The 22,451-nt window shown below is 39.5% G+C and overlaps 1 protein-coding gene across 1 annotated transcript in view; it reads right to left on the reverse strand.

Moving 5' to 3' along the window:
- NIBAN1 (niban apoptosis regulator 1) overlaps nt 1–22,451 on the reverse strand; it is a 206,616-nt gene that overhangs the window by 36,371 nt on the left and 147,794 nt on the right. Inside the window, exon 6 of the mRNA XM_044005440.1 lies at nt 9,463–9,578. Within this exon, the coding sequence (XP_043861375.1) occupies nt 9,463–9,578 (116 nt within the window). The remainder of the gene's footprint in view (nt 1–9,462; nt 9,579–22,451) is intronic.

Below are 22,451 nucleotides of genomic sequence, written 5' to 3' on the forward strand. Positions count from 1 at the left end.
TTAAAAATAAATAGATGCTCATATTCTCTTAGCCTACTGATAACAAGATCATAAAAAGGGCAAGAAAATAGAAAGAAATGCACTTATCAATTAGGTAGGACTGATGCATATTTTGTATGAGGGGAAAAAAACAAATGTTACTCAGACCTGAATCGGACCTTAAGAGGGGGAAAAAAAAAAACTTTGTAGACTTTTGGGATCTCTTTACCTTGTTGCAAGGCTGTCCTAAACATTTGGAGGAATTGATCTCTTTGGCCAAGGAATATGTGTTTTTGGCTCTTCAGCCATTTATGTACTATATCATGACTGTCAATACCACAGTATTCCCCAACCCCATCGCTGTCATTAGAACAGGAGTGATGTTTTATTCTATTTGTGAATATGATCTTTTCAGGCAGGGCCCATAACTTAGCCTTTAGTACAAGGCTCAGGGCAAGGACTTGGCTTAGAAAAAAACAAAACACCTCGGTAGGGGTGGAGGGGTGAAGATTGAAAAAAGTAGGCAAAAGTCACTCCAAACAACATCTGCTCTACTCATTTAAAAATAATATTTGGATAAAATTACTATCCCACCCCATAAAAGAGTCAACCAAATTTAACTTTAAGTGAGAACGATTTGCTCTGAGCTCAACACTCTAATTGGTGTCCCTGTGCTAATGGAAAAGTTCATTAGATCATTGGATCTTTTCCTCCACCAGGGCAAGATGGAAGCCACTGGCAAAGAAGGGAGATCAGAGGGGGAATTATGGGAAAGATTGTGGGAAAGAGGTGGACTTTAAAGGATGCATAAGATCTCAACAGGTAAATGCTGGGAGGGAGAACACATCGAGCATAGGGAAGAATTTGAGCAATGAGGTAGGAAGGCAGAAGACACATTCCAGAGAACAGGGAGCAGATTTGTTTAGCTGGAGTATAGACTAGGTTAAGGAAAATAGCATGAGAGGAGACTGGAAAGGTTTGTTTTGATGAGTTCAAGAGGAAAACTGAAACCTTCTGACTTCATTAAACTCAAGATGCACTACCACTAAATTGAAGTAGAACAGTCCAATTCCAAGTACTCTCAAAATGCTCAATGAAAAAGTTGAGAACAACAATCTCCTTAGGAGGAAGGAAAGAATTGTCCCCCCCCTCCCCCCATCTCATCAGCTGCCTTGCAGCCTGGATCAGAAACCATGCCCTGGAGGACTGAATCTTTTCATCTCCAGAACCAGTCCTGGCGCCCCAAGGTTCTGACTGATGAGGGCCTTGTGTAGGGCCAATACATCAGATGGGCTGCTCCAGCCAACCTTCACTTTACACTCTTTCCATCTTCTTAAAAGCCATAGGGAATGAAGGGGAAAGACCAGTTGAGGCTTGGGGCAGTGTCATACCTGAAGTGCTGAAGTCCTTGGCTTTTTTTCTCATTGTGTCATCCTTGCAGTAGTAATGGTAGAGGCATCTACATTAGTCTAGAGTCATGGTCACTTTGGGGCCCAGAATTGGAAGGCACCCATGTTTCAGATCCTAAAGCCATCTATCTGAATTATAAAATCTAAGTTTAGTGGAGCTTTCTCGCCTTACAGGCAGCAGGGCATAGAGGACAGGGCTTTGTACTCAGTCAGGAAGACCTAGGTTCAGATCTCATCTCTTATCCTTAGCTAGCTGTGTCAAGGACTTTGTAAATTTTAAAGAGCTTTAAAAATGTCAGCTATTACCCCTAGAGAATATGTACCTGGCAGAAAAGATAAAGTATGTAATATGGATCTTCTAACTTCTAATCCAATGTTTTTCAAATATATAATAGCTGTCTTTCATTCATACATACACAAACACACATGTGTGTGTATTTACATATACATAGACAAACAAATATACATACATACATATAAATATATATACACATACACACACACACACACACATATATATATATATGCACACACACACAAACATAACTAGGACAGCTGAATGGCACAGTGGATAGAGCACTGGGATTGGAAGTAAGACGACAGCTTCCTGGATTCAAATCTGGCCTCAGACATTTACTAGCTATGTGACTCTGGGCAAATCACTTTGCTGTGTTTGCCTCAGTTTCCTCATCCATAAAATAAACTACAGAAGGAAATGGCAAACCAGTATCTTTGCCAAAAAAAAAGGGGGGGGTCATGAAGAATTGGGCACAACTTAAAAATGACTCAACAACAACAACAAACATACAAGAAGCCATACACACATATAAATCATTATGTTTGCTAAAGTAGTTTTTACTATTTCACCTGGTGATCTCATCAACTCCCATCATCTCTATATTAATGATTCTCAGATCTACCTCTCCAGCCTTAACCTTTCCTAATTTCCAGACTAACATCAACTACCTATTAGACATCTTGAACTGTACATCTCACAAACATAATAAACTCAAAACTGAATAAGTTCAAAATAAGTTCAATAAGTTCAAAACTGAACTCATTGTCTTTTCTCCCAAATCCCCACCTCTTCCTAACTTCCCAATTATAGGTGAGGGCATCACTATCTTCCTAGTCACCAACCTCTAAATCTAAGCATCATCTAGGAATCTTCACTTTCTTTATTATCCTCTCCCCCGTCCCCCCCCCCACCCCCCACCATATCCAATCTGTTGCTTAGTCCTATCAATTCTACTTTCAAAACATCTCTTGTATACATAATCTTCTCTCCTCTGACACTGCCACCACCCTGGTAGAGGCCCTCATCACCTTATGACCTGAGATGGTAATACGCCTTTTAGTTGGTTTTCCTGCCTTGAATCCTCCGCAGTGCCACTGGGGTCCATTCTTCATTCAGCTATTGAATCGATCTTCCTAAATCAAAAGTAAAAAAATGTCACCTCCCCCCACCCCCTTCTCCCTAACCCCAGGTAAAAAGCTACAATGGCTCCCTATTTCCTCCAGGGTTAAATATAAAATCTTCTGTTTGGCATTCGAAGCCCTTTATAACCTAGTCTGCTCCTACTTTTCTAGTTTCCTTAACTCTCCCTCCCACCCCACGTACTCTGAGATCTAATGATATCTCTCTTTGCTATTCTTCCCACAATATCCTTCATTTCCTGACACCAGGAAGTTTCTTTTTCTTTTTTTTAAAAAATTATTTATCTTTAACATTCTTTTTTTTTTTTTATTTTTGAGTTCCAAATTCTCTCCCTTCCTCTTGCCCCTCCCTGGCCCATTGAGAAGGCAAGCAATATATCAGTTATACATGTGAAGCCGTGCAAAACATATTTTCCTATTAGCCATGTTGCAAAAAGCAAGAACATAAAATTTAAAAAAAGTTTGCTTCCATTTGCACTCAGAGTTCATCATTTCTTCCCCACCCCCCCACGTCTGTGACGTGGTATGATGGTTGTATTAAATGGAAAATAAGATAAAAACTCACCTATCTGAGGAGGAGGACCCAAAGGCTGAGAGACAAGAGGGATGAGAAAGGTGGCCAAGTAGCATGTGGAGATAGCCGGAAGTGTAGAGTTTGATGTATACAGGACACTGAGATTGAAATGTTCAGTAAAGAGTTGGTGACATGGGACCAGGCTTAAGAGAGAAACTAAGCTTGAATATATAGTTCTAGGAGTTGGTAATTAAGCCCAAGCAAGCTGAAGAAGTTACCAAGGGAAAGAGTATAGAAAGAAAAGAGAAAAAGGACCCAGGGTACACCATTAGTTAGGGGGTTTTGTTGTTTCATTTTTCAGTTATGTCCAACTCTTTGTGACCCCTTTTGGGGTTTTCTTGGCAAAGATACTTGGAGTGCTTTGCCATTTCCTTCCCCAGCTCATTTTACAGATAAGGAAACTAAGGCAAACAGGGTTAAGTGACCTGCCTAGGGTGACACACCTAGTAAGTATCTGAGGCCAGATTTGAACTTAGGAAGAGAAGTCTTCCTGACTCCAAGCCCAGCACTCTATCCACTGTGCCACCTAGCTGCCCAAAGCATTAATTACCTACTATATTCTGGATAACCTGAGTTATGCTATAAAGGAGAACCATTAATTTTTGTCACATTAAAAATAAAGGATTACAAAATACACCTTGACCCATTTCAAACATGCCCCTTTTTTTAAAAATCAGCGTTTCCCTTTGTATAACACTGTATTTTTCCTGGCACTCTGCTGTTCTTTGGAACAAAAAGGTGCCAAGACTGCCTGCCTTAAGGGGTGATGAGTTTTACCTCTTTGGAAGTCTTCAAGTGGAAAGTGGACAGCCACTTGTTTAGTATCTTATAATGGGGATTCTTTTGGTATATGGGTGGGACTAGATAGCTATTGTGTCCCTCTTACCTCCCAAATTTTCTAAGACAATCAATCACCTATGATTCAACACCTCTTGGACCTTGTGCCTCAGTTGCCTTTTCTACAAAATGAATAGGTTGGACTAGACCTTCTCTGAGGTCTCTTCTAGGTCTAAGTCCATGATAATTTTAGTTCACATTTATATTGTAATTAAAGATTTGCAAAGTGCTTTGTGTACATTATCCCATTCGATCCTTATACAAACTCTGCTGGGCAGGTAACGCAAGCATTAACATCTCCATTTTGGAGACCAGGAAGCTGAGGCTCAAAGAGATTAAACATTCTTTTTCAAGCTCACACAGCGAGTTATTGTCTAAAGGGAAATCTGAACCTACGTTTATCTTCACACTCAGTCCAGATATCTATCCAATACACTGCATTTCCAATGACTCTATGATGCTGGTATTTTGACTTCCCTTGTCCCCCAGTTGGCTCCCCTGTTCTAAAGGAGGTGGTACTATATCATTGTAATGTTACTTGAAGAAAAATATATATTTATATAAATAATGAATGAATCCATCAGGGTTTTTAGAAATACCTTAATATTTCCACAATAACGAACCTTATGGGCAAGTTATTTGTTTAACCTGGATATGGGACCAAAATAACCATAGCCATTGTACAAAACCAATGTTGGGGGTATGCCATGATTTTAGGGTGAGTCATGACTAGGAAGATAATCTTGCAAATTATCTGGAAGTCTTCTGATTACAGGTCTCCTAGGTCAGTACTTTATGAGTAAGTTCTTGGCAAGCATAAAGAAAATATGAGAATAAGTACAATACTTTAAATAAAGAACTCTATAGACCAGAGGGAGCCTTGTCTGGGCCTTCTTTTTATGTCAGTTGGTAAATTCTATCCTCCTTAGTTTGTGTATAGTTTCTTTAATGTCTCATTCTGTGGCATCCTTCTTTCAGTGCCTGTATCTGTTCTGTTCTTTGCCTCTCTGGAAGGTCTTGCTTTATTGTTGAAGGCTGTCTATCAATAGTTGTTATTCAGTTGTGTCCTAATCTTACCCCATGGACCATGTCCATGAGGTTTTCATGGCAAAGATACTGGAATGGTATGCCATTTCCTTCTCAAGTGGTTTAAGGGAAACAGAGGTTAAATGACTTGCCCAGGGTCACACAGCTAGTATCTGAGGCTAGATTTGAACTCAGGTTTTCCCAACAGCACTCTGTCCACTGAGACACCTAGCTGCTTCAATGCCTAGCATATAGTAGGTGCATAACAGTTAAAATATTTTGGCTTCTATTGGTAAGTCTGATTCTCAAAAGTCATATTTAAAAATACATTTTAAAGCTTACTGATGCCTCCACTTTAAAAACACAGACATTATTATTTCCTACTGACTTCCTTCTCTTCCCCAAATACAATCCTTCCTTGTAGCAGAAAAGTATAGCTAAGTAAAACAAATGAATGCATTGCTCACATCAGACAATGTATGCCTCACCACTGAACCTTAGTCCACCACCTCTTTACCAAGAGGCTGGAAAGCATTTTTCTCTGTTAATCCTTTAAAGTCATGATTGTTCAATTCTTTGACTTAAATTCTGAGATCTTTCAGATTTCCTTTGCATTTCTGTGGTCTTTCTATAAACTATTCTCCTGGTTCTGCCTATTTCACATTGCCTCACTTCATATATGTCTTCTCAAGGTGTCTTTTTTTAAAAAATGAATTCTTCATGTCTATCATTTCTTACAAAATGATAGTTCTCCATTATATTCAATTATTTCAACCATTCCCTAATTAATGGGTACCATTTTCTTTCCAGTTCTTTCCCACTATATACAAGGTACCTCTAGAAATATTTTTGTATAAAAGGGTCAGGGCCCAATGTCTTTGATTTCCTTGGGTAAAACCATCCCACCATGTCTAAAGTAAGCATTGTAGCATGATAAAACTGGACTGGAAATCTAGCCACCGACCCTAGTTCTAGTCCTGGCTTTGGCATATCTATTGCTACTGCCATTAACTAGCTCTGTGATCCATTTAACGCCAATTTCCTCACTGGCAAAATGAGGATGATCTCAAAAATTCTTTCTACTTCTAAAATCCTTGAAGTCTATGATTCCACTAAAAATACTTAAATTGTGAGGGAGTAAAGCCTCAGTGATTAGGATATAATCTGGTATTATGGGGGAGAGCCAAAGAAAGACAAGTTAAGGCAACACTCATACCCACCTAGAATCTAACAGAAAATAACAATCAATTCGTGCCAATGAGATGTTGAGCCTCATAAATAGAAAGTAAATACTCTGGGAACTGCCTCTAGGCCTCCCTGGAGTTTAGGTTACTTCATGACTCCAACATACATTGATTTCTCCTCTACTTAATTCAGTTTGATTCATGGTAATGTCTTTATTACAAATTTACAACCCTATTCTAACTGCCTGCATCATTTCATAGAACACTTTGTCACAGCAGTATCCAATGCTGGTGTTTATAAGCCTGCCTCAGCATTTGGTGTTTCCTGAGTCTGTTTCCCTTGTCTCTCACCTCCTTAGGGACAGCCTCTCTCTTTCTACGTTCCAGAGCTCTGTGAAGGACACTGCTCTCCTTTCACTCACTTAGGATAATAACTTGGGGTCATCATTAACTCTTCCCTCTCTCCCTCCATCCACACTTCCAAATGGTTGTCAAATTTTGTTGCTTCTTCTACAACTTCTCTCCCATCTATTCCCTTTTCTCTATAGAAGCAGCCATGTGGGATCATGTTATAAGAGCAAGAGCTGGGAGTCTTAAAGCCTGGAGTTCAACTCCTGTGTCTGACACCTACTGGACAAGTGATTTAATCTTTCTCAGCCTCAGTTTCTTCATTGGTAAAATGAGGATAAACCTACCTTCCAAGGTTGTTGTGATTATCAAATGAGATGATATGTGTAAAATAATTTACAAACCATAAAGTGCTATGGAAATAGAAGCTGTTTTCTACACATTCTAGCTAGGTGGTACGGTGGATAAAACACTGGGCGTGGAGTCAGGAGGATCTGAATTCAAATCCAGCCTCAGATACCTGCTAGCTGTGTGACCCTGGACAAATCACCATATCCTTCAGTTTCCCCAACCTGTTCAATGAAGATAACAGCACCTAAATCACAAGGTTGTCGTGAGGAGTAAATGACATTTGTAAATCACTTAGTAGGAAGGTTCTATATAAATGCCTATTCCTTCCCCCCTAATTTATATCCTTGTTCATCCCCTTATCTCTCTTGTTTAAACTATTGCAATAGGGTTCTAACTGGTCTCCAATCAAGTCTAGATTGTCTTCTCTCCTCCCTTCTACCTTGTAGCCTCTTTCTCTCCAGCTTCTATCAAAGCACAGCTCAGGTACCATCTCCAATATGAGTCCTTTTCCAATTCAACTGTTCAATGGAATCACAGGTTTAGAGCTAAAAGACCACTTTGGCCTTACCATGTCTCACACCCTCATTTTTGTTGTTGTTTTTCAGTCATGTCTGACTCTTCGTGACCTGTGACCTCATGGACCACATAGCACGCCAGACCCATCACTGTCTTTCCAAGTCTGTCCAAGCTCATGCGTGTGGTTTTATTTCCCCATGACACTATCCATCTCATCTTCTGCCAATCCCCTTTCCCTTTTGCCTTCAATCTTTCCTGGCATCAGGGCCTTTTCCAATGAGTCCCATCTTTTCATTATGTGGTCAAAGGACTTAAGCTTCAGTCTCAATATTTAATCTTCCAGTGAATAGCCTGAATTAATATCTTTAAATATTGACTGATCATGCCTTCATTTTACAGATCAGGAAACTGAAGCTCACAGAGGTTAAGTGACTTGCCCACAGTAGTCATCAGTGCTCCCTTGGTCTTAAATTTACCTTTGTGTTACTGGGTATATAATTCTTATTTAAATCTATGCATGGCAGATCCCACCAGCAGAATATTAGATCTTTGTAGGTAGATGTTTTGTTTTTGTCTTTGTGACCTCAGTGCTTTGCCCAAAGTCGGTACTTAATAAATTGTTGTTGAGCCAGACCTATATACATAGTACTCAGAGGTAGAGTAGAAAGAACCCTCTGTTTGATGTCAGAAGACTCGAGTAATAGGGGATATCAGTACATCTCTCTGGGCCTCAGTTTCCTCAGCTTTAAAATAAAAATGTTGGACCAGATGACCTCTAATGTCTCTCCTGGCTCTAAATCGAATGATCACAAGATGCAATAAGCTTTTATTTTTTTGTCTCTCAAATAGTTCATTTCTTTCTCTTCTTAGAATTTCTAATGAATGCACTGGGGACACCTGAAATCAAGAAAATAAGAATTTGTCTGAGCTCAGCTCTCTGTCTCAGGTTAAGAAATAAATAGGCTTAGACTCCATGGAAAGGAAAATTCTGAGTCATATGGTAAAACAATAAAGAACAGCCCTGTCTCCTTGAGAAAATGTTTTGAGCTTTAGAAGTTTAATGACCATAGAGAGGCCAAGAGCCATCTGGCATCTTCCTACTATTGGCTCCCAATAACAGGTCTCACAGACCCCAAGACTCCTCAGGGATATGGGGGGAAAAGAATAACATATTTGGAATCTGGATGCTTATATCTAAATACATATTTTTTTAAATCCTGTCCAACATTTCTTCTTTGTTTAATTATACATACAACTGACCACACTGTCGGAGCTAGTCATCACGTCAAACACAGTTTTTGGAGGAGCCATGCAATATGATGCCTGCAATAGTGCCTAATACAGTGGTCAGCCTACACTGGGTATTAATCAATGTGGACTAACTGAGCAAAAGGGAAATTACAACTAATCAGAGTAAGTCACCAAACAGGGTGAAATATGTGGAAGGTTTGTTGGGGTCTTATTTAAAAAAATAAAATAAAACCCTAGTCCTATTTTGTAAATGCAATTGCCATTTTCCAAGTCTCTCATTCACCCTAATGGATTATTGTGTTACCCTTTGTGTTGAAAGAGATATGAACGAGGCTCCTTCCATGCCCAGGATGAAGTTCTATTGGCTAATATTCTGGAGCCCTGTACACAGTTAGTGCTTAATCGTTATTGTTGATATTGAACACCTTTAGATGAGGAGCAAAATTTCCTCCAGCATTACTATCCCTAACATTGTAACTGAGACCGTTTTCTTAAATTACCATCACCATCAGGAATAAGACAATTCCAGGAAGGCTCAGCCTAACATTACCTGGACTTCATTCCCAGTGATCATTTCCCATGATCCATAGTGGCCCTTCTCCTGCCGGAAGAATTGCACTGCTTCTAAAAAGGCTTGGGCTTCGAATGTTTTCTGCTTCAAATAATCTGTAAAGAAATAAGAGCAGAGGAATTAGCAAGAAAAAATGTTTGATATTTTCCCTTGATTCTTTAATATGCTTTAACATGGGTGAAATGGCCCAAGAAACTTTGTAGTCAATAGACTTGCAAAGGTTCAAATCTTCCTTATGCCATTTCAATCAATCAATCAACTAACAAGCACTTATTAAGTGTCTGTTGTATGCCAGGATACGCTGTCCTGGGTAAAGGCTATAGCAAGTCAAACAGACCCTGCCCTCAAGAAGTTTATATTCTAAGGCAGCTAGGTGGTACAGTGGATAAAGTACCAGCCTTGGATTCAGGTCTACCTGAGTTCAAATCCGGCCTCAGACACTTGACACTTACTAGCTGTATGACCCTGGGCAAGTCACTTAACCCTCACTGCCCCATCAAAAAAAAAAAAATAAAGTTTACATTCTACTTGGGGAGACATCTACTCAGGGATAGTAGGAGTAGGAACAAAGTGATCTAGAGGACAGGGCACTGGTAGTTGGGAAGAGAGGAAAGTCTTCACATAGAGTGAAGCTGAACCTTAAAGGAAACTAGGGATTCTAAGAGGCAGAAGGAAGGAGGGAGCACATGCCAGGCTCAAGGAAAAGTCTGAGGATGGGAAAGGGAGTACCGTATGATGCACCAAGGGGAGAAAGGTGTCATAAAGCTGGAAAGGTAGGTTGTGGCTAGTTTGTAAAGTGTTTTACCAAGCGGAGAAGTGTGTATATGCTGCTAGCCAAGTTTATGTTGTCTCCTAGAAGGAGGCGCTTGAGTTTATTAAGTGCTTGCTGTGTGACCTAGGGCAAATCGCTTGACCTCTCTGGACCTTGTTTTCTTATCTGTAAAATAGAGGGATGGATGAGATGATCTCTGAGGATCCTATATCTATGATCCTAGGAGCCCATGTCCCTAATGCTACTACAAAGGAGCAGGAATATAGGGCCCAGAAGAAGATGATATATGTGTTCTGATGTCAGAGTCCCTAGGTTCAAACCCCACCTCTGCCATTTTCTATGGGTGTGACTTTGGGCAAGTCATTTAATTTCCCTTGACCTCAGTTTTCTCATCTGTAAAATGAGGGAGTTGGATTATGGTAAATGGCCTCTGAGGTCTGTTTTAGCTTGAGATTTCTATCCTATGATATATGATTTTATGGTCTATAAATCTGTGGGTACATGTATATCTTCACATCCCATTAATTATAGAATTCAGAGCTTGAAACAGAGGAAGAACCTGAAGCCCATCAAAGTGAAGTGACTGGCCCAAGGTCACACAATTAGCTAGGGGTGAGACAGGTTTGGGAGAGAAAGGCCTTGACTCCCAAACAGTATTCTTTCCACTACACTGGTGTTAAGAGAAGCCTAATTAACTATAAGGAAAGAGAGGACTTGTGATTTCTCTGGTATAGGGAACTTTTTGATAAAGAAACTTCCTCTACCAATGTAGGGCAGCACCTTCTCTGAAACTCATATTCCCTGAGAAGTTAAATGGTTTGCCCAGGATCACACAGCTAGTATCTGTGAAAGGTGGGGACTTGAACTGGAGTTGTACTAATAGATGTTTAACAACTGGCTCTCCCCTCCAAAAGAAATGAATACATGACATATTTTTAATTGAATCTGCAATATTAACTTGCAGTCAACAAAACAATAAATCAAGCCCTGATTTGCAGTGTTTGCTGATTTCCAAGGTGTAATTGCTCATGCTAAACATGCAAGTAAGCTCTGGTGAGCTAGTTCAACCTGGTTCTAGCACATAACTGACTTGAACCCAGTCTTTCTGGTTCAGAGATTGGCCCTCTAACCACTACACCACACTTTCTGGTGGATGACAAAAAGGTTCAGGGTTGGCTCAGGTAAAATTATTAAATAGGCAGTTCATTTGGGACACATAAAAGGAGTCTCCTTCCTCTTGCCATTTTCCCCTGCTCCAGATTTCTTATGTTGCTTACTGCAAGATGAGAAATGTCTCATGCTCCAAAATTATCCCCTCCTTTCTTCTCATTTTTTTTTTTACAGACATTGCAGATGGACACAAATGTGGGCCTGGAATTGAATAGAGGATGGAAATTGGGCTTAGATTGCATTTGGAAAAGTATACTGCACTTTTAATCATCTCCAGCTGCTCCCTGCAGTAAAAAGCCCATCTTTTTAACACCAAGATTCTGCCAGTGATGTTCTATGGCTGCAAATCATGGGGCACCATGATTTCAGGAAAATCCCAACTGTGAGTGACCCCAGAGGCCATAGAATATAAGTAGATGATGGCGTTAATATAAGAGGCATCATGAGGGGCATGGATAACTAAAAAGAGAGGTCAGTGGATCATTGAACAAAAAGCCACCTAAGTGCAACCTGGGTAACTCTGACATTTTTAAAACCAAGTGTTTTGGGTGAATGGGGGATTTATGGAAGATGGATAATAATGACAAAGGGAAAGACATGGCTGAATTGCAATCTGTATTGGGGAAAAGAATTGCGCAGACATGAGATTACAAATCCATTGAAGTATCCTGCTCCATCAGAACTTTTATTCCCTTCTACAGTGATATTCAATGGCTATCAGGTGGGTCCCATGGTATAGGGGAAAGTATACTGAATTTAGAATTAGAAGAACTGAATTTGAGGTCAGGCTCTGATACCAGGTGTCCAGGTGTGTCACCTTGAGCAAGTCACTGAATCTCTCAGTTTCCTCATCTCTAAAATGGTTTCTTTTCAGGGTATGACAGGTCAATTTTAGACCATGGGCACATAGACCAAAGTTTGTGCATGGTGGAAGATGTGGCAAACTTTAGAAGTGAAAAGACACACAATAAAAAAGACCAGGAGTAGGGCAGCTAGGTGGTGCAGTGGATAAAGCACCAGTCCTGGAGGACCTGAGTTCAAATCCAGTCTGAGACACTGGACACTTACTAGCTGTCCTTGGGCAAGTCACTTAACCCTCATTGCCCCACAAAAACAAAACCAAAAAATAAAATAAAGTAAAAAACAAAAATAAATTTTTTTAAAAACCGGCAGCAAAAAAGACCAGGAATCCCAACAGTTTCTGCTTCAAAAAATGGAAACCAGTCATAAGTTATGACTTTTTTACATTGGAAAAAGTACTGGTATTGAATCAGAGAACCTGGATTCAGATGATCACTGTCTCTACTTAACTTTCTTCTCATTCACTTCTTAATCCCTTGTAATTTGGCTTCTGACATCCTCACTCAACTGAAACTGCTTACTTCAAAGTTTCCAGTGATCTCTTAATTGCCAAATCTCGTGCTTTTTCTTAGTTCTTTCTTAAATTCTTAGTGTTTCTCAAATTCTCTGTAGCATCTGATACTGTCGACTGCACTAACCTCTCTCCATTTTTGTGAAACTCCTCTCTTTTGTTTCTCCTCCTACTAATCTGATCTCTCTCTGTCTCCTTTTGTGAATCACACCATCCATGTCCCTCCCTCTAAATGTGGCTGTACTCCAAGGCTCTATCTTGAGTGTCCTCTTTTCTCTCTCCACATTCCCTTTCTTGGTCACCTTATTGGCTGTCATGGGTTAAATGATCAATTCTATCATTCATTCTTTTATTCTACACAGATGACTCAAGATCTATATAGCTAGATCTCTACTGAACTTCAGGCCTACATTACTAATAACCTATTGGATATTTCCAATTGGATGTCCCAGAGAAATCTTAAACTCAACATATCCAAAACAGAACTTATCTTTTCCATAAAACACTCCCTTTTCCTAAACTTCCTAATTGTTGTTGAGGATATCATCATTCTTCCAGTAACCCAGATTCACAATCTTAGTCATCTTCAATTCCTCAATACCCCTCCCTCTCCACCCCACATTTCCAATCACTTTCCAAACCCTGTTGATTCCTCCACGACAAATTTCATATCTGGCAGCTAGTTGAATCAGTGATGCACATGGGTCTAGAGTCAGGAAGTCCTGATTTAAACTTAACCCTGCCTGCCTCAGTTTCCTCAAGTGTAAAATAAGGATTATAGGGGCAGCTAGGTAGCACAGTGGATAGAGCACTGGCCCTGAAGTCAGGAGGACCTGAGTTCAAATCGGGCCTCAGACACTTAACACTTACTAGCTGTGTGACCCTAGGTAAGTCACTTAACCCCAGTTGCCTCACCAAAAACAAAAACAAAAACAAAAACAAACAAATAAAATAAGGATAATAACGGCACCTACCCTGCAAGGTTGTTGTGAGGAACAAATGAGATATTTGTAGTTCTCAGTACTAGATGTGTGCCTGACACATAGGAGATGCTTTTAAAAAATACTTGTTCTCTTCTCCTTCCCTCCCTTTTTCTTATCCTTATGGCTTCTACTATACTTCAGATCTCTATCACCACGCTAGGGAGAGCTATTGCAATAGCCGCCTAATGGTTCTCCTCTATCAAGTCTCTCTTCCCTCTCCAATCTATCCTCCACATGGCTACCAAAGTGATACTCCTAAAACAAGGTCTGACCATATCACACCCTTGTTCAGCAAACTCCAGTGGCTTTCTAGCATCCCTACAAATTCCTCTGTTTGGCATATAAAACCCTTACCAATCTGTCTCCAAACTACCTTTACAGGTTTATTACATGTTCCTCCCCATTATTCATTCTACGGTCAAGCCCAGACTGGCTGCTTGGTGTTCCTCAAATACAATACTGCATCTACCAACTCTTTGCTTTTGTACATTCGATCCCCACCTTATCTCTTAGAATCCCTAGCTTACTCCAAAACTCAGCTCGTGCTACTTCCTCTATAGGTGATCTCCTCTTTCATGCCCCCAGTTTCCAGTGCCTCTCCTAATGACCTAATACTTATTTTGTATATGTAAGGTACAGTTCTTTATGGATCCACTTTGGTTACTGAAAGGGTCAAGACAGATAAAATCAACTTGTGCAGAAACACAGCGTCTTGGATAAAATGATTGAGAAAAACAGCTTGTTCTGAGGACCATACAGAGAACTGTCCCTCAGGTGAATGTATTGAAAGGATTTGTTTGAAAGCAAAGCAATGAGTATGGTAATGATGGCTACAGGGAATTGTGACTCATTAGCCTATGTATGTGAGATTGTTTCTGGAGGTTTGTAGTCTGTAACAGATAAAATTGTTTTTTAAAGATTTGTAGTTTATAACAGACAAGATTGTGAATTAAGACAAATAATTTCTGGGGAGTACATTTTAAAAATCGCTGAGTTCATACCTGCCAGAAAAGTAGATTTCTTAGGGTTTGAATCATAAATTTGAGTCACTGACCACCAGTAAGCTAAGATTTGAGACTTTGTAAGATACAAAATATTTGCAGAAGGAGAAGCAAGATAAGGAATGAAATGGAAGAATGGAAGAGGTAGAAGAGGCAGAAAAGTATGTTGAGCTCAGGAATCTCAGGAGAAGCTAAGGACAGAAGATAGAATGATACAAGAAAAGCTGCATTCAAGAGATGGAATACAGAACTTGATAGGAACTGAACTGATAGAATGGTTTTGCATGCAGCTGCTCTGCTGGGAGCCTGTCATGTTCAATTTACCCACAAGTTTTCTTTTCTTCCTTTTTTTGTTTGTTGTTTTATTTTATTTATGTTTTAGTGAATAAGAATCAAAGCATGATTTTTCTTCGTACAATGTTCAGTTGACCCTTGTTGGATGTCCCGCCTTTTGAAGGGTGAAATTATCAGTAAGAAAATTCAAGAAGTTATTAGCTACTTTGCTTTTGGCATGTAGCGGGAAGCCTGGCTCCCAGCAGAGCATGATTGGAAAGGAGTTGTTGCTTTAATTACTGGCTGGAGAAAGTCTGGCCAGGGTAAGAGAGAGCTCTCTGGTTATTGTGCTGAAGGATGACTTCAGAAAGGCCTGGAAAGATTTATATGAACTGATGTACAGTGAAGTGAGTAGAACCAGGGGAACACTGCATCTGGTGACAGCAATATTGTTTGATGAAGAACTGTGAATGACTTTTCTCAGCAATACAATGATCTAAGACAATCCCAAAGGACTAGTGATACTATCCACCTCCAAAGAAAAAGCTGATATTGATTGAACACAGACTTTCATTTTTTTCTTTTGCTTAGGTTTTCTTGTATAGAATGACTAATGTGGTCATGTTTTACATGGTTGTACATGTAAAGCCTGTATCTGATTGTTTGATGCCTTGGGGATAGAGGAAGGGAGGGAGAGAGGAGTAGAATTTGGAACGCAAAACTTAAAATAAAATGTGTATTATTAATCTAAAAATTTTTAAAGAAGAGCTGAATCATGCCTCTGTATACAATGCTGATTGCTCTCTAGCACCACTTACAACCTGAGAAAGGGGAAACCTCTCAGGGGTACCTGGTTACTCTCTATTGTCTTCCCTTTGGGCCAGGTGGTACAGTAGATAGAGGATGGGCCTTCGAGTCAAGAGGACCTGAGTTCAAATCTCACTTAACCCCAACTGCTTTAAACATCTCCAGTCTTCCTAATATATATCTTGTCACTGGATGGACCCAGATGGCTCTGGAGGAGAAAGTGAAATTGATGACTTTGCACAGCCCTCCCTCACTTAAAAATCCAATTCACTACAAGTCATGATCATGTTGGACAAATAACATTGCCCTCTCTAGTTTGAAAGGGGGAAAGACAATTTGCAGTTGCTTTTTGCGGGGAGGGGGGGTGGTGAGGCAATTGGGGTTAAGTGACTTGCCCAGGTTCACACAGCTAGAGAGTAAGCATCAAGTGTCTGAGGCTGGATTTGAACTCAGGTATTCCTGACTCCAGGGCCGGTGCTCTATTCACTGCCCCACCTAGCTGCCCCTGTAGTTACTTTATTATGAAAAAAAAAATGCTTAAATGAGCCTAGTTGATTGTCATTGTTCAGTCAATTTTCAGTTGTGTACAACAATTCATGACTCCATTTGGGGTTTTCTTGGCAAAGATACTACTGTGGTTTGCCATTCCCTTCTCTAACTCATTTTATAGATGAGGAAACCGAGGTCAACAGGGTGAAATGATTTGCCCAGGGTCACATAGCTAGTAAGTGTATGAAGCCAGATCTGAACTCTAGAAGAGACTTCCTGACTCTAGGCCAGGCTCTCTGTACACTGTGCCACCTAGTTTCCATATGTGTCAGAGGCTGGACTTAACCACAGGCCTCCCTGGCTTCTTCAAGGCTTCTTCTCTAACTACCATTTTACCTTTCCCCAGGATTCAAGAATATAAAAATAAGAATTCTAGGTGAAACTTCCTGAGATTTATACTATGAAATCAAACTGTTACCATAACATCCTTAAAAAGGAAAGAGGAGAGAACTCTAAAAACATAAAATTCACATATTTGGATAGATGACAATGACAAAGCCACTCAGTCCTTCAGTTGTAACTTTTTATGACCATTTTTGCATAGCAAGTGCTGGCATAGGGAGAGAGGGAGTTCCTCACTGGGACCTTCCATCTTTAGTGAAATTCACAGAGACTGTCCAAAAAATAAAAGACAAAACAAAACAAAAAAAAAAAAACCACCCAAGATCATAAAATCCTGGAAAAAAGTCTTAAAATTAAAAGAGGTATACAACTAAAAGGAACACTTTCATCCATACTCTTATGACGTAAACAAGTAATAAATTTCTGTTTCTTATCTTCCTTACTTCCATCCTTTCCTTTCTTTCTCCCCCTCCCTCCCTTCCTCCTTCCATCCTTACTCTCTCTTCCTTAAAAAAAGGGAAGTTCATGACTGATGCTTAATATCAACATAGGGATTTGATTAAAAGTATATTTGAAGCCGCAAGGATGACTCTTTGCAAAAACCTAGTCTTCAAAATTGCTGCTTTCTTGCCCTTATTATTTTCTCAGTATAGCAACTGAATCAGAGGTCTCTGTGTATAAAACTGACAATACTTCCGCAAGGGGGCTGCAGTAGAGAGCACAGCACATTGGGAGGGGTTCCACCAGCTGGAATGGAAACTCTAATGACTACATTGGGATTGGGGGTTTGACTCATGAGTTCTTATTTTTAACAGCTGTTCTCATTTATAACCAAAGGAGAAAGAGAGATGGAAGAAAACACTGGTACTGTACTTGGATGCAGTAAGTGTGGCCAGTCACTGGATTTGGGGAATGTTGTTTTAAATTCCTCTGACTCGTGCAGGAAGCATAACTTTATTTATCCCCTCCACTCAACCTCAAAAATTAAGGGAGGTGACTGAAATTCTGTCCGGGTCATTTGTGGCCATAATGAAGCATGCAATAACATTCTTATTGAGGTGGTCATTTTAAAAACTATATCTTTTTCAGAAGATTTAACTGAAGAAATGGTTGGGAGGAAATGTGGAAGAAGAATGAAAGAGAAGGAAAGGGAGAATGACCAAAAGAGGAACAGTGAGTAGTAATAGTGGTCTAGGGAGGGGTAGACTAACCACACTGAGACATTTAAAGTATTAGTAACTAAACTGACCATGACAGAAAATTATAATAATTCATCACTGGCGGCAAAGCCTAATAAAATTCCATTTACTCTTGGTGACCTGACTGACTCTTTACCATCAGAACTAATTCAAACTCTAGTTCACCTATTCTATCCACAACATAGAAAATGAGTTCCAAAATGGATTCATCATAAAATTTTCTGTTTATTTTTATTAACGTAGGTCCTTAAGTGAGAAAAGAGTGCAGGTTTACTTCATTAAAAGATAAACTCACGATCTTTATTCTCTACCCCTCCCCCAGTTGTTTGCTAAAGGATCACTGAACTTTTTCAGAAGGTACAGGTGTCTCTGAGAAAAATGGATATCAAATAACCAGGGTGGTGAGCTAATTAACTTCCTGCTCTAGTTCTTTAGTTAAATCCCATGGAAAATAGGAAACTAAGACATGTAAATTATCTTCCTTATTCTTACTCACAAGCAAACTAAGAATCCAACTCATTTCAGTCCCAGCAACTTCAATAGTAGCTTCTTTGAAAGGTTCACTTTAGACTTCAAGCTCCCTGAGATTAGATATCATGTCTATAACTTCCTTAGACCATACCCATGATGGGGTCCACAATGCTCTGAGAGTACACATATTGACTAAATCATTCTTTGTGCATTTCTTGCAGAAGTATGTCTTTTTGTCTGTCTATTTCTCCAGCTTTGAGATTTCAAAACATTGGCTGGAAAGTTCGTGGTCTGGAAAGTCCATGCAAGTTGGGGTAACAGCAAATAGGTCAGGAATATAATATGGAAAGGAAGGGAATTGTTTTCTTCACACCCCCCCCACACTTGACCTGAACATCTTTGAGCATCACTACTCCATGTTAGAATTTTCTGGGGAAAAGAGTAGGACAGGGAAGTCAAAGGAATACTTAAGTTTAAATCCAGTCTCAGACTCCAGCTGTTTGATCCTGGGCAAATCGCTTAACCTCTGTTTGCCTTAGTTTCTTCATGTAAAATGGAAATAACAACAGTACTTACCTCCTAGGGTTGTTGTGAGGATCAAATAAGACAATATTTATAAAGTGCTTAGCATAGTGCCTGGTACACAGTAGTAGCTATATAAATGCTTGCTCTTTTCCTTTCCTCCTCCCAACCACTGAGCCACAAATCTGTGTCACATTATATCCTACTCAATGTAGTACAGTGAACATACCTCCCAGATTTTCCCAGTTTAAATATTTAAATATTCGGTCATTTTTCCTCCATAAGCTATCAAAATGCTATGGAAGTTCCAAACATTTTGGCAAATAATAACTGAATGAGTAAGTAAGCATCACAATAAACCAGTAAGTATTACAATAAAAAATACATGTCATAGAAAATTTGCAGTCATAGAAGTGGTACAGGCAATTGTGGTTTCTGGTTGAATAGTCCTGCTGAAGTTTTATCTACTACCAGGGAGAATAGAGCCAACCAGTGCTGCTGAGTGGAGGTAATTAACAGGAACAAGGGGAAGAACACTCCTGAGGAGGGGGCGGGGCAGTGTTCAAGTCAAGATGGGAGAAAGTTTACTGGAAAATCATATGAGGTGAAACCTATATGAAGTCCATAAGAGGACCAAACCCAATCACTAAGTAAGAGATTGGAAAGGACTTCAGAACAAGAAGGTAAAGCCAGGGGCATCCACAGAGAGTTAGGAAGACTATACAATGAAGGGGGAGCAATAGGTACCACTAAGGTCTTAGAAAGAGAGAGAGAGAGAGAGAAGAGAGAGAGAGAGAGAGAGAGAGAGAGAGAGAGAGAGAGAGAGAGAGAGAGAGAGAGAGAGAGAGAGAGAGAGAGAGAGAGAGAGTTATAACCTTAGTTTATTTCATTTAACTTCACCAAAGAAGATAGAATTCTTTTATGGAAGTATCAAGCTATCTCCACACCACTGTTGCACTAACTGAATTGTCATTGTATTGGATGGCCTACCCAGGAAATTGTGACAGGAAAGCAAAGTTGTTTGTGGTATGAGGTGATGAAGGTCAGCATTTCTAGGGACTACTGTACTTAGTCACTCTGCCTGTAATCTGAAGCTTTTTGAAGTTTGTTCCATGTGTCCTTATTTGGGATTTGGAATATATGATCATTGCCAAAAACTGATGGAGAAATGCCCTCTCAGAAAGATGGTTCCTGAATTTCTTTTCTGTCAATGATTTCTTTTGGCATAAGACTATAATTCTGAAAGTCTCCCATAGCAATGATTGCTTCATTTTTTCAACATTTGTTTTTATAAAATTTTAGTTCCAAATTTTTCTCCCTCCCTCCCTTCCCCCCTCCCCAAGACAAAAAGCAATTGGATATAGGTTATATATATATATATATATATATATATATATGTAATCACATTAAACATATTTCTGCATTAATTATGTTGTAAAAGAAGAATTAGAACAAAAGGGAACAACCTCAAAAAAGAAAAAAACAACAACAAAAGTGAAAACACCATGGTTCAATCTTCATTCAGATCCCACAGTTCTTTTTTTCTGGATGTGGAGAGCATTTTCCTTCATGAGTCCTTTGGAATTGTCTTGGATCATTGTATTGCTGAGAAGAGCTAAGTCTATCACAATCATCTCACAACATTGCTGTTACTGTGTACAATGTTTTCCTGGTTCTGTTCACTTCACTCAGCATCAGTCCACTTAAGTCTTTCCATGTTTTTCTGAAATCTGCCTGTTCATCATTTCTTGTAGGACAATAGGATTCCATTACATTCATATCCCATAACTTGTTTAACCATTCCCCAATAGATGGGCATTCCCTCGATTTCCAATGCTTTGCCACCACAAAGAGAGTTGCTATAAATATTTTTGCACATATGAGTCCTTTTCCCTTTTTTATGATGTCTTTGGGATACAGGCCTAGTGGTGGTATTGCTGGGTCAAAAGATATGCACAGTTTTATAGGCCTTTGGGCATAGTTACAAATTGCTCTCCAGAATCGTTGGATCAGTTCACAACTCTACCAAAAATGCATTAGTATTCCAATTTTTCTTATTGGGAATGCCTCTAACTTATCCCCATTACATTTTTTTGTTTGTTTTGGTTTTTTTTTGTTTTTTTTTTTTTTTTTAGTGAGGCAATGGGGGTTAACTGACTTGCCCAGGGTCACACAGCTAGTAAGTGTTAAGTGTCTGAGGCCAGATTTGAACTCAGGTACTCCTGAATCCAGGGCCAACACTTTAACCACTGCACCATCTAGCTGCCCCAAAATGATGGATGTTTTTTTTAAACAGGGCAATGAGGGTTAAGTGACTTGCCCAGAGTCACACAGCTAGTGTCAAGTGTCTGAGGCCAGATTTGAACTCAGATACTCCTGAATCCAAGGCCAGTACTTTATCCACTGAGCCACCTAGCTGTCCCATCCCCATTACATTTAATGCTTGCTGATGGTTTTAGGTAGATACTGCTTATTATTTTAAGAAAAGCTCCATTTATTCCATGCTCTCTAGTGTTTTTAATAGGAATGAGTGGTTGTATTTTGTCAAAAGCCTTTTCTGCATCTATTGAGACAATCATATGATTTTGGTTAGTTTTGTTATGATGTGATTGATTATGCTGATAGTTTTCCTAATGTTGAACCAGCCCTGCATTCCTGGTATAAATCCCACCTGGTCATAGTGTATTGTCCTGGTGATAAATTGCTATAATCTATTTGCTAATGTTTTATTTAAGATTTTTGCATCAATATTCATTAGGGAAAAATGGTCTATAATTTCCTTTCCCTGTTTTGGCTCTGCCTGGTTTAGGTATCAACATCATATTTGTGTCATAAAAGGAAGACTGCTTCATTTTTGCAAAAGCCTCTAGATACTTTCTTCTCTTCCAACTTTTTAAAGAGGTGATATAGTATATGGGAATGGGCTTGCAATCAAAAGATGGAGGACTGAGTCCTGGCTCTTCTTTTTTTTTTTTCTTTAATATTTTTTTTGGGTGGGGCAATGGGGGTTATGTGACTTGCCCAGGGTCACACAGCTAGTAAGTGTCAAGAGTCTGAGGCCGGATTTGAACTCAGGTACTCCTGAATCCAGGGCCGGTGCTTTATCCACTGTGCCACCTAGCCGCCCTCTTCTTTTTTCAGTATGTGACTTTGGTCTTATTCCTTGACTTTTCTAAGTCTCATTTTCTTTATCAGAAAGATGGAGATAAAACACACCACCGAACTCATATTTTTGTTGTAAAACTCAATTGAGAGGATGAATGTGGAAGTATTTATGAACTATGAAGTCCTAAATGTAAGTTACTTCTATTCTCATTATGTCAGCCAAAAGGAGAATTCATGTTATCCATGGTTACCCACCCACTACAACCCCAAAATAGTCTCCTTGAAAGGAGGGCACCTGAAGCTTGTGATGCTTATAACCCTTTTGCTGGCATTAAAAAATTAAAGAGACCTGTAAATGGAAAGCTGATAAATGAGCAGTGGAAAGGAGGTAGGAAGGACTAT

Source organism: Dromiciops gliroides, chromosome 4 (genome assembly GCF_019393635.1).
Source record: "Dromiciops gliroides isolate mDroGli1 chromosome 4, mDroGli1.pri, whole genome shotgun sequence".
NCBI classification, from domain to species: Eukaryota; Metazoa; Chordata; class Mammalia; order Microbiotheria; family Microbiotheriidae; genus Dromiciops; species Dromiciops gliroides.